This window comes from Pseudorasbora parva, chromosome 16, assembly GCF_024679245.1.
Source record: "Pseudorasbora parva isolate DD20220531a chromosome 16, ASM2467924v1, whole genome shotgun sequence".
Lineage (NCBI taxonomy): Eukaryota > Metazoa > Chordata > Actinopteri > Cypriniformes > Gobionidae > Pseudorasbora > Pseudorasbora parva.
Genome location: NC_090187.1, coordinates 36,305,556 through 36,318,695, shown reverse-complemented (window position 1 = coordinate 36,318,695; position 13,140 = coordinate 36,305,556). Strand labels below are relative to the sequence as shown.

The 13,140-nt window shown below is 38.6% G+C and overlaps 1 protein-coding gene across 5 annotated transcripts in view; it reads right to left on the bottom strand.

Moving 5' to 3' along the window:
* Positions 1-13,140, bottom strand: part of hydin (HYDIN axonemal central pair apparatus protein) — a 96,799-nt gene that overhangs the window by 1,659 nt on the left and 82,000 nt on the right. For 4 of the 5 annotated variants that reach the window (XM_067420562.1, XM_067420559.1, XM_067420560.1 and 1 more), the window contains 28 exons: positions 12,890-13,125; positions 12,692-12,794; positions 12,383-12,587; positions 11,238-11,467; positions 10,968-11,122; positions 10,629-10,824; positions 10,435-10,540; positions 9,690-9,917; positions 9,000-9,355; positions 8,486-8,646; positions 8,303-8,400; positions 7,842-8,055; positions 7,552-7,755; positions 6,791-6,917; positions 6,538-6,703; positions 5,986-6,133; positions 5,664-5,871; positions 4,941-5,162; positions 4,666-4,835; positions 4,359-4,557; positions 4,112-4,267; positions 3,237-3,517; positions 2,864-3,083; positions 2,500-2,709; positions 1,827-1,990; positions 1,227-1,377; positions 896-1,126; positions 48-272 (listed from right to left, as the gene is read on the bottom strand). In XM_067420562.1, coding sequence (XP_067276663.1) covers positions 48-272; positions 896-1,126; positions 1,227-1,377; positions 1,827-1,990; positions 2,500-2,709; positions 2,864-3,083; positions 3,237-3,517; positions 4,112-4,267; positions 4,359-4,557; positions 4,666-4,835; positions 4,941-5,162; positions 5,664-5,871; positions 5,986-6,133; positions 6,538-6,703; positions 6,791-6,917; positions 7,552-7,755; positions 7,842-8,055; positions 8,303-8,400; positions 8,486-8,646; positions 9,000-9,355; positions 9,690-9,917; positions 10,435-10,540; positions 10,629-10,824; positions 10,968-11,122; positions 11,238-11,467; positions 12,383-12,587; positions 12,692-12,794; positions 12,890-13,125 — 5,370 coding nt within the window. The remainder of the gene's footprint in view (positions 1-47; positions 273-895; positions 1,127-1,226; positions 1,378-1,826; positions 1,991-2,499; positions 2,710-2,863; positions 3,084-3,236; positions 3,518-4,111; positions 4,268-4,358; positions 4,558-4,665; positions 4,836-4,940; positions 5,163-5,663; positions 5,872-5,985; positions 6,134-6,537; positions 6,704-6,790; positions 6,918-7,551; positions 7,756-7,841; positions 8,056-8,302; positions 8,401-8,485; positions 8,647-8,999; positions 9,356-9,689; positions 9,918-10,434; positions 10,541-10,628; positions 10,825-10,967; positions 11,123-11,237; positions 11,468-12,382; positions 12,588-12,691; positions 12,795-12,889; positions 13,126-13,140) is intronic. The other variant, XM_067420561.1, reaches the window with a different exon arrangement.

Sequence of the window (13,140 nt, the reverse complement as noted above, 5' to 3'; positions counted from 1 at the left end):
ATAAAATCTGCTAGATAATTAAATAATGGGAAAGTAAGGTCTCCTACCTTGCAGATATATTCGATCTTGGCACGAGAGAAGTTGGTGAACTTAGCTGTGACACTGTGTTTGCTGCCAAGTGGTGCTTTGAAATATAAAGGCTTCTCGAGGGGGGCAGGCAGGGCCTTCAGTCGAAGCTCATAAAAGAAGTGTCCGAGTTCAGCAGCATACAACACCAGCCGGGCTGTGGACTCTCCCTCACACAGAGGCTGATATTCAAATGTCAATGGAACCTAAGTAATAAAAAAAACACAAAACAAGACTCTTAAAAAATTACGTACTAGGGTCACCACAGCAATGTGATTCTTTCTTTGTTGGCATTGACAGTTTATTTAGGTTTTTACATTATTTTTTAAAATGGCCCATGACAGTGCATATCTTAAAGGGGTAGTCCACCCCAAGAGAAGACTCCCCATGTCGTTCCTAATTTGTATGACTTTCTGTGGAACATAAATAAAGAGATTCTGAAGAATGTAATAGTTTTCAGTTACCATTGACTTCCATTGTACAAAATAAAGCAATGTAATTCAATGGGAACTGAAACAGTTTGGTTATTAACATTCTTTTAAATATCTTTTTTTTGTGTTCAGTAGAAGAAAGAAATGTATATGGGTTTGAAACAACATGAAGATGAGGAAATTATGAGAACAATTAAATTTTTGGGTGAACTATCCCTTTAAAGAATAAAGAGCCCCGAACATGAGATGCGAAAAAAAAAGATATTATGGTCATAAATAAATGTTGTGAGAACTAATTAAAAAGCTCTGTTAAAAAGACTGCAAAAAAAATAAAAAGGAGCTCAGACTGATTATTTTACAGCTTGGTATTAACTTTGTGTTTTTGAAAGTATGCCAACCTTAGACTGAGCAGGCACAAGAAACTGTGGCGGAAAACTGATGTCCGAATTCTGGCACTCTGCAGAGAGCGACACATCCACAAGAAGAGGGTTCTCCACCTCCGTGAACCCTGATACCATCTGCCTCACCCGGGCCACCAATTCTATAGTGTCAATCAGTCCCGGAGCCATCGCTTTAAAGTTGAAATTGTAGAATATGAACTCACCCGATGCCTCATTCTTGAATGTCACCTGTGCAAAAAGAGGAATAGGATATTTCATGGGCCACAAATCTGTTTTATAACCAAAGTAATCTGTATTAGCATTTTTATGGGTGTATGATGGCACTTGCTTTAGCATTGTACTGTCCCTCTTTATAAGTGAAGAAAGAAAGTTTGTAGTTCTTCGTATCCAGTGCTGGCACATCAATGTATTCCAGGCCCTTCAGGGAAACGATGCCATCTGAACGATCTGGTTTGATGAGCTCTATCACAGCACGGAACCTGCGCAGCAGGATATAAAACACACAATGATCGAACATAAATTATACAATGTAGCTAAGTAGAAAAATAAAATTTGCAACTGTAGTTTTAGAATTTATGGTCAACGAAAGGTTTTATGATCATTACAAAGCATATCTCAAGTGTGGCTGTTTTATGGGTATTTTCAGGATTAACAATGTTTATGAATGTGCAATGAGCATATGTTAATGTGCAATGCATCCAATAAATCTTTATGATATGGCATTTTGCATGACGTGGCAGATATAATTTAATTCTAGCATATAAGATAATTCTAGCATCTTTATCTGTTAATTTTGAAAGTCTTTGCAGTAAACTTGTATTTATTTAATTGCAAAATCAAAAAATAAATGACATTTCATAATACTTCATGAAATACTTCATTGCGATTATTAAACTTGCACGTATATGTTTCGGTGTGGATGAGGTACCTCTGTGGTCTGGGCAGCCAGTTGTGGACAGGTATTGTCTGTGTGTGGTGGGATTTGCATTTGATCTCTTCTGTTACTGTGCCTTCAGCCTTTGGTGGCTCAGCTGTGCCTTGCAATATGTACAGTATTCCACTGCCATCAGGAATAGAGAAGAACACAGAGCCCTGCAACAGAGACAAGCCACCATGAAATCAAAATTCTTGTTTTTATGGAATACTGCAATATTCTAAATTATTTGTCTGTGCACATCATTTTTTTATATTCATCTCCTCCTCCCCCCCCCCCCCCTTTTACACAAACATCTCTTTTCTTCTCTAATGATGCATTTACTGGCACGAGGGTTAGACAACCTGTCACTCACATGAGATCACAGTAATAGCAAACCGCAATGATCCAACAATCTAATCAATTCCTGACAGACAAAATTCAGTCCTGCCCTACATTTTTTCTTGGTCGAGAAGCCATTTCATAAAATAGCCTAATTTCTAGTTTCTAATTTCTAATCTATCGTCACTTCCATTTCATGCCGAATTTAATACAGCAGATGAAAGTGAAATCATTATGTTTTTTTCCTAATGACTATTTGGACATTTGTTTAAAATTGAATAGTTGAATAGCTGTTTCAAGAATATTGAATGGAAAGAGCCTTCATCTTGTGTAGAGAGTGTAATACCTCATGCCTCTCCCCGTCTGCAGTCATGACCAGTGGCTTGTAAGTGATTTCATAGGAGTTCTGCTGTGAAGGTTCAATGAGGAGAGTGGGCGGCCCACTCCAGTGCTCTCCCTCTATGACACATTTCAGAGTCCAACGCTGGTTAATGCGGTTGGGCAGAACCACAGATTGAGTACACTGACTGCGCACCTGACATACAAAATTCACCACCTGCTCACACAAAACAGAAAGCAAGAAAAAGTGTCACAATGACTAGTCCTAGCCTATAACTTATGTTATCAGGATATCAATATTAGTAAGTATATAAGGTTTGAAAACTCATTAAAGGAAATAAATGTTTCCTTCTGTGTCTGCAGCCACTTACCTCTGTTGCGACCTGCGGGGCAATGCAGGAGCCAGTGAGGGTAAGTTTTAATGGTTTATCCCCCTCTACAGTACAGCAGAGATCATCATATCGCAAATCTTGACTCAGCTCTGTAGGGGCAAAGGTCACTTCAAGAGATACTTCCATTCCTGGGGTGATGTAGCCCTCAGCAGGGAAAATTGTGAAATCCGGAGCAAAACTTTTTACATCCCACTTGAATCTAAAGAGAACAAAGAAAAGCTGAAAAAACAGAAATACCTTTTTTTTCAAATCCATTTAATATTTTGTTACTCAGATTTATTAATTTACAGAATCAGCTACACATTTTAGATGCAACCAGTCAAGCGAAGTGTGATTATGCATGAATGTGTACCTCGCACCAACGTCTCCTGTGTTTTGCATGATAATACGGCGGGTGGCTTGACAGCGCTGGACCACAGCTCCAAACTGCAGGTAGTCTGTGTCCAGTCTGACTTCCACACCCTGGCAGCAGCCCTTCATTACCAGCAGGGGGCGAATAGCACCTAAACACTCCAGATGCAGCTCCTCAGTGAAGGGAGGCATGCGCTGTTCAGGAGAAAAGAGAAGCTCCACCACACAGCGGCCACCCCCCTCTTTAAGTGTCACCTCCCCCTCTGGACGAACTGACAAGATCTGAAAAAGCACAAGGATTCTTTTTATTGTATACAGTGCAGTGGAATGTGTGCATGTTTTCATATACACTCCTTGAGCCCTCTCAAATCATGCTTGTGAAGTTCATGTAGCTCAAGAGCTGCAACAAATATTATATATATATATATATATATATATATATATATATATATATATATATATATATATATATATATATATATAATAAACAAATGAGTAAAAAAGTAAGTACATAAATGCTGTTCATTTCTATTCATCAAAGAATCACAAAGAAATTTAGCACCAAATCAGCATACAATGATTTCTGAAGGATCATGTGACACTGAAGACTGGAGTAATCATGCTGAAAATTCAGCTTTGCAATCATAGGAATACATTATATTTTAAAATACATTAAAATAGAATACAATAAAATATTTTAAATTGTAATAAAATTTCACAATATTAATGTTGTATTGTTGTACTAATAATTTTAACTAATATACTAATAATTGGAGCCTTTGTAAGAATAACACTTTTTTTCTCCAAAAACATTACTCTTGAAAACATGAAACTTTTGAAAAATAGTGTATAAGAGAGAGTGCATGTGCATGTTACCCTTGAGTCCTGTAGAGAGATATCAGAGTGCCTGCGAAGACAAAAAGTCAGGGAAGAGTGGCTGTTGTTCACCAGTGGGACCAATTTCTGACTTCTCTGCCCAATCTGCAGAGCTCCAAAATTGACCACCTTATGTGCTGAGTCCTCTAAATTAATCTAAGACAAAAAAAAAAGTGAAGGATGAATATCTGTAGATCAGGATGCAGATAAGTAGGATCATTCAAAGATCTAACACCCTCTTTGTCACCTTCATTTCAATGCCCTGTCCCAGGATCTCCACCACTTGTTTGGCACACTTATTCATCTCAAAAACGACTTTGTCGTGGTAACGAACTGCTTTGCGTGGGTAGAATGAGAAGATAACTTCTACAGAGTTGCCAGGAGGAAGGACTTGAGGGGTGAAATTGACCTCCAAGGCAGGTGTGTTGGAGAACAAACAGTCTAGACTGAATAAATACCATCATATTAGAAAAATACAAATCATAAAACTTTGCTTTACATATTTTAGGGCTATCATGCAAAACAAAATATTTTTGGTTTTGAAAGTTTTCTACCTGATTCCTCTGCTGCTTCTGTTTCTAATCTTTAGTGTGTGTGTAGCAGGCACCATACCAACACAGTATATGAAATGCATTCCAAAGTGGTGCTTAAGGAAAGAAAATTCCAGGTCTGGAGTCTTAGCTGAACCCATCAGGGCACAGCAGAATGTTGGTCCATTTTTTATCTACAAAACAGAGGAAAGAAAGACAACAAATTATAAAACGGTAAATAAAAAAAAGTATGTAAATGAGATTGAGACCTTAAGAACGACAAAAAGGACAAGGTATACCTTAATGGATAAAGTCAGATCTTTTAGCACACATTTTCGTTGAGGGCAAAAGGTCACAATGCAGAAACTCTGTCCACCTACAGCCACAGTGTCCAATTTAGGTTCCACCTGCAGGTGGGGAGGCAGCGTTGCCGGTCCAGATAGATCATACTCAACATCTAAACTAAACTTCCCAGGATTAGACACCACAAACGTACATGTGGATTTATCGTTTAGCTCCACCTATTCAGGGAACAGATGACAGGAATTGGCAGAAAGCTTAATCTAAATGTTTTGTTCTTTAACTCTGTCAGAGACAAATCTTTCACACACACACACGCACATGTCGTGTTTCCATGTTTTATGGGGACTTTCCATAGGCGTAATGGATTTTATACTGTACAAACTGTACATCCTATCCCCCTACACTGCCCCTGCCCCTAAACCTACCCATCACAGGAAACATTCTGCATTTTTACTTTCTCAAAAAAACTCCTTCTGTGTGATTTATAAGATGTTTTCCTCATGGGGACCTAAAAATGTCCCCACAAGGACAAGAATTTCGGATATTGCCATCTTTGTGGGGACATTTTGTCCCCATAACGTAGGGATTACCAGGTCGCACACACACACACACACACACACACACACACACACACACACACACACACACACACACACACACACACACACACACACACACACACACACACAATGTCCATAACCGACTTCACATAAATGTACCTGTTTGAAGTCTACTGGATGGATCTGGTGTGATGAAAGCTCTGTGATGGATCCCTCAGGGCTCTCATATCGCACATGAGCATTCATGCTGTAACACTCTCCTTTCACGTTCATGGTCAGTGACTGGAACTTCTTTCGCACTGTCACTACTAGATTAAAAGCCATATGTCCCTCACGAGTGGGATTGATTCGTATGACCATTGGGATCCTGTCAGAGGCAGATATCAATATCAGTGTATGAGGTCAAATGGTGTAAACCTTTTTAAACAAAATAAGATATTAAATGATATGTCTCAGACTTCATACAATTGCAATAACGTACTTATCTTTGGGTGGAACTGTTCCCTCCATAGGGTCTACCACTAAGCTATCCAGGTAGCCTTCAGAGTGACATGAGGACTCTTGGACCATAAAATGGAATGGTTGATCTTCACCATTCACCACAAAAACAGTCTGATGAGCTTCAAAACCTGCACATAAAGACACATGGATGCCCTCGCTGAAAAGACTGGCATTTGTTACCCAAAACTTCATAGTCAAATTATGATTGTTAATCCCCTTCACACCAGTAACTATCTAAATCTAAAACAATAATTCTCCACACTCCTGTCCTAGCTGTCATCATTTACAAGAATGTCTCTGGATTCTTCTGACTTTCATTTATGGGCAGAATCAATACTATGTTGTTTTGGACCCCATTGACATTCATTGTATGGTCAAAAACAGTTCTTCAAAATAACTTCCGTTGTGTTCCACAGAAGAACGAAGGACATTGTGAGGGTTAGTAAATGACAACAGAATGTTTATTTTTGGCTAAAATATCCCTTTTGGCTTAAAATATCCCATGTCAGAATTTAGCATTTTTCAACCTCACCTAGTAGCAAGCTGCCCAGATTGAGATGGGGTCGATCAATATAGACTACAGGCTCATTAGCAGTGCCCACCAGCAGAAAGGGCAAAGACAAGTTGTGTTCAGGAATCAAGAAGGTCCAGAAGGATTCCACTAAATCCAGGTCGAGAACCTGGTACTCAAATGAGGCCTGAGAACAACAGAGATGAAACTTTGATACTGATGCATCTGACTAGAAGAATATTTGCCCCATGAGTTGTTAAAGTAAATTAAACACCTTCACTTCCTTCCCCGGCTGAATGGACTTGTTTGGTGTAAGGCAGTTGAAAGGAGATTTGCCTGAGTCCTCACATCTCCAGATGAAAGAGTATGGCTTGTTTGTGGGATTAATAATACCAAATTCCCTGAGAGATAATAATGAATTCATTATTTTTGTATCATATCACTCACCCATATTTATAATCAGGGACAAGCATATTCTATTATATATAGTATTTAGATTACAGTACACACACCTCCATTCGGGAGTGCTTTTCCCATACAATGATGTAACTCACTGCTTAACCTTCAGAGTACGATGCATTGTTCTAGAAACTAAATAGCTAGTCACACTTCTGTCACACATCTGTCATTTGAACTACATTAGTTAAAAAATATAGGACTGTAGTTAATGACGTCACATGCAGGTAGTGGAGTAATAACTTAACAAACAGAAAACAACAGAAAGCTGCTAATATTGTAATCATGTTAACATGCAGTATCTGGCATACACTTATGCGATGCTGTACGTGAATAACTGAAACTATGGTTTGGGGAAACATCAAATCGTTCAAGTATGTTGTAATGACAGAACTTACAGCTCATAAGAGCGAGTAATATTTTTGGGAAACGCACCCCAGTTAGGGGAATGATGCATTAATTTGAACATAAAGGACAGTAAATACATATACATATAGTAGGCATATACTGTTGCAAAAGATTTTTTATTTCAAATAATTGCTAAGACCTCAGGACTATACATTTCATAAGATGTCTTACCTGCGGACAGAAGTGCCAATACCCACTGAGGTGAACTCTATAACCCTGGTGTTGGGGTCCACAGTGAGCGCGCTGTGGGGCTCAAGGTTTCGTCTGTTTCCAGTGAGGTAGTCTGAGTCCTTAAGATGGAAATGACAGTATGGCAGCAAACTGCGTCCACTTACAGTGATTACTGGACTCTGCTCATCCTTTAGATTTGGGATGCTACAATTTAAAAACAAGTTTGAAACTCTTTAAATCTGACAGGCGAATAATACTTTGTACATGTCTATAAATACGAGGAGTCTGACCTGCAGATCAAACTGGCCTCAAACTCAGCAACTTCCAGAGGGGTGAATCGGATGAGGAAGGTTTGACTCACTCCTGGGCTGATAAAACCTATACTAGGATCCACACTGAAGGGAGGAAGCTCTGGGTCTCCTAGCAGTAGAGAGGACACACTCTGCAGAGAGCTTGCTGGTCTCTCTGGTGTCCTACTGCCTTGAGCTGAACGAGAAGTCTTACCTAATCAATCAGGTATATATATATATATATATATATATATATATATATATATATATATATATATATATATATATATATATATATATATATATATATATATATATATATATATATATACTACATTATATATATTACATTAATACAGTTTTTTTCTTATTTGCATAAAGCAGATTCAGTAGAAATTCAGTAACATGTAACAAGATGCATCAGACCACAATACAAAAAAATGTTAAGGCTGAAGTTTTACCTCTATTTTCAAAGCATGTCACAGTCTTCCCAAATGTCTCGATTAGAACCTGCCAGGAATACTCCAGCTTAACACTGCCTTTGTTCTCCATCTGGAGCCTGACAAACATAACATCACTAATGAAAACGCATTCACCTGTCCAAATTCATTTCTAAGCTATTGTATGAGTGCATTAAAACTTACTTAAAGACTCTGGTCTGGTACAGCATTGTGTCTTTGAAGCGGATGGGTCCAGTATCACATTGGTATTTGAAAAAATCACAAGTGGCACTAACCATGAGCTCCATCTCTCTTGAGGAGTTTTCCACCACAGAGTGAGGAGGCTCAGGGTCTGTCGCAACAACCTGATCACAGAACAGGTATTAGATTTAAGAATGATATCTTCACTGTAAAGTCAGTTCTAATTTCAGACCTTTAAGATAGATGGACACAGGCTTCCTGGGAAAACCCCACTATATATTTATCTCATTATCTCAAGTAATTGTCACTTCACATCTCGCAATTGTGGCTTTTATTTAATAACTGACTTTATTTCTCACAATGAGACAATTTCTTAATTTAAATTGCCAAAATGTTGGCATTTAATGAACTTGCCTCCAGTAATAAGCAGATTAAATGGGCAATCTTTTTTATAAAACGACCGTATTTGCTGTATTTGTGCTATTGTCATTTCTATAACTAACACTACAAAACCCACCTTCCGTTTGTTTGGCTGTTGTGACAACTTGTCTGCATCCACCCATTTAACAGTCCTGTGACAATCATCCCAGTCAGGAACCTGGTCTACAGGCTGCTGAAAGGTAATACTGCTGAGTTTACATTTAATAGTTTGTGCGTTCAGCACAACTGGCTGCTCTGAGCAGAAGGTCACAGTCACAACTTTGGAGCACTCGGCATGCAGGTGGCCAATTTGTGGAGAAAAACTCAGCTGTGGGCCATTGGGAAGCCATTCAAAGCGTAGCACCTTGGAGCTGCTTGGGTTTGTCATAGTCAAAGATTCTTGATAAGTGCGGCCCACATGACAATCTCCGAAATCCAGAAGGTCAGACGGACCTGGGAGGAGCAATCAGAAGGGATAATTATCATATAACACTGTATGGCTATTATTTTTAACTACTCATCAGGTGAAGGTGTCTATATTCCATCATGTCAATAGCAAATTCGCCACGGTGCAAGCGCAGCTGGCTTTTAAAGAGAATAGGAGATGAAACTCTGATTGGTTTATTGCACGTTATGCCCAAAACACACCTATTACTCATAAAGAGAATAGGGACAACAAAATTAGATTCAGACTTGCGCCGTGCACTTTAGACCGTGCACTTAGACTGTTAAAATCGGGCCCCAGGTATCTAGAACTTAGCACAGGAAAAATACATATATTACTTACTATCAATACTGTTCTGCTGAACCTTGCTGCCAATGTTGTCCAGGATGATGATGTCATGGTAACCCTCGCCCACAAGCTGCACCACTGTCTGATCATACTGGTTATCCTTTACCATTAACTTCATGCTGGCCTCGAACTTCTGAGCCACCTTTGGATGAAACCCGACCTGGAATTCTGCTTGTTGCCCAGTCATGAGGATTAGAGAGGCCACATGAGCTGGTTGTGCCTCTGGAGAGTATGAAAAACACAGTATTTGATTTTAATGTTTGCATATCTCAAAGCTAATGTTCTCTTTACTAACTTATTATTGTTTCCAGCTAAATGTTTATACACAAGTCATGGAAGAATTAACATTTTCTTCTTTCTCGTACAGCACTCCATAAAAAAAGTAATAATCATAAAGCTCGAAATGACTTAATTAATTTAAAAAATATTATTTTAGTTTATTATACAGCTCTCTAGAATACAGTACTCTGATTGGTCAATGGCTGCATTGTTTGGCCAAAAATGACTGCTTGATGTCAGGGGACTGATTATTCTGTATTTTGTGATAAAACAGGCTCTAAATGAGCCCTTACATAACCTCTAAACAATGACACCCAATTTAATGAAATGGAACAAGGTCCAAAAAATCTGCAACTGTTTGTGTTGACAGTTTCATAGCTGTTATTTGGAGAGCAAGACATAACAGCATTGTGCAGAAATTACAGTGGGAACACATTTCATTTTTTAGATTAAGGCTTGCCTTTTCCGGGATTGCTTTCTATGTGTGAGGAGGCCAGCCTGCATACAGTGCCCGGAGCAGCTTTTAGAGTGAAAACTTCCAGGTGATACTGCAGAACAATGCTAACCTGCGAATACAATGGGAGAATGGATTATTACAATGAATATTCAAGTTCGAGTAATAGCAGTTCAGTCATAAACTAATTCTGATCTTACTTGTGCTGGCACATTGCCATTGTTCTTGATCACAAATGGAAGAGTCTGCCCTCGTCCCACCAATAAGCGCTTAAACTGTAGCACTGGCTGACCTCGATTAGTCCTCTGAACAGGTCTCAGAACAGAGATGCAGGGCAAGTTGCCTTCACCCATTAGATCAAACACAAGAGCTTTGGGTCTTTGGGCAGGAGTTTGACTGTGAAAGAAAAAAAAACAGAAAGAGTAAAGCTTCAAAAAACTCTGAACAAAACAATTTTCCAAATTCTCCAAACAAGTTTACAAACCTATCTAAACAGTACAAACAATTTAACAAATTGAAACTGCACCGAAAGCAGTTACCTTGGGGTCACTTTCAGAACTGCCTCAAACACTGCTTGATATGTGTGCATGGCCAAAGGAGAAAAAGTGACTGTGGCAAAAGCATAAGAGTAGCTGGGGATACACATCTTTGTAGGGCTCAACTCAAAAACCTCTGCAGTGGACAGCACAGTTGTCTAGAATGATCAAAAACAGGTTAAGTAAATATACAGTTCAAATTTTTCAATTCATAAAACAGCTATAAAACGCTTGCATATTCTGTAGAATAATGTAAATAGTGGCCAAACACACCTTGACTGTTTTGATCGCCAGGGTGAGATCACAAGACACTTTTCCTGGATTGGTCAGGCGGAACTTGGCTTTGGCTGACTGACCCACCAGTACATTGTTGAAGACAAACTTGTTCTCGTCCTGTACATAGACACCCATGCTGTCCCGGTATTGCTCACACTGCAGCATACTACTGTTCTTACAGATACGGTGCTCCTCAAAGATAGAAGCAATATCTGTACTTGCTATTCCTGTAAACAGTACAGTGACAGAGTGATCAAAATCTAAATGAAGATCTCACCAAAAATACATTTTAAACTTAAGATCCTTTATTTTATATTTTATATTACATATGTATTTCTAATAATATTATCAAAACACACAGCAACTCATTCATTCACACATCATTCATGAAACACAAAAGCCAAAAGTACAGTATACTTCAGCCGCTCACGTCCGTACACTGTCCACATGACATAATTATTTTCATCATCAGGAGGGTTTGTGGGCTTCTCATAGGCTGAGCTACACGATGAGGCCCACTAAACATAGAATTGGAGCTGCACTACAGTAGGGTTAACAAACATCCTGTTTTCCCAGGACATATGCTGTTTTCAAGTCCTGACCTGGCCCTAATATAAAAATCCGTACAGTCCGTATCCATACAGAGGGGGCATACTTTAAATGCATTGAAATTAATAAGGAATCTTTGAGTAAATTTCGAGTATCATTTCAGAGTCTCATTGCTGGGCTGAGTGTCCTGGTTTTCGGTAATTAAAATATGGTCCCCCTACACTACAGGCTCCACTGAGCACTGTGGTGCACCTGCACCATGGTGCCCATTGAGCCCAGAGGCATACGCCATAGGTAGATCTTTGTGGGCAGATTCAATGTAATCAAAATATAATATAAAATGATAACAAGTATTTCAAGACCAGGTTATGACTCTTTTAACAAGTGAGGATATATTTTATAAATAAATAATGAAATTAAAATTATGATTTCTCTCTATTGACTCAGTCATTTACTTGATTAATAGTAAATAAATAGATTAGAATACTCCATGAAATCGTATCTACCATCAAAAAAAGAATAAATCAAAATAAGTACATAATCAGAGTACATACAGCAAACAACTTTATATCAACTCATTCATTGTCACAAACCTGGCATACAAACTTCTGTTACTAGCTTGTAAGGAATCCCGTCTGGGTGGTCGGAGGGGTCTCTGTCAGTGATGTCTATTGCTAGACATTCCTCCCAACTACCTACATGCTCTGCCTTGCAATCCACAGTAACTACTTGTTGGGCTCCAGGAGCCACAACCCCAACGCATGGAGACAATGAGAAAACACCACATGTCAAATGTATCTGTAAAAAAACAAAACATGCATATAAAACAGAATTTGGAATATATTATATGTATTGTAACCTCCATCAACAACTGTAAATAAATAAATGGTGTTGTTTTTTACCATTGTTGCTACGCCAAACTCATTCTGCATAGTGTGTCGTAATTCACTGGCACTGGATGGTTTTGTAGCATAATTGTCTTTTGAAGGTTTCTTACTTACCAAGCTAAAAAACAAAATAAAACACAGAAACCAGAACATGTAATATTTAACATAATTTAATTTAATTTAATTTAATTTAATTGTAAACAATAGCCATACCCTCTCTTCTGTGCATGAACTGGGGCGTTTTTACATAACCTAATGTAGAAACGCATTTCAAAGTTGCCTTTATTCTCCACAGTGAGAGTCTGTTTTTTACGTGAGCCATACACAAGTGGGCCAAAGTTGATATCATTAGTGGGACTGATACTGTATTTGGAGAAAAGTGCTTGGACTGTCACTTTGATTGGTATAGTATTAATAGTCTCGCCACCCTCCAAATTGGGCTCAATAACCTATCGGGAAAGTTC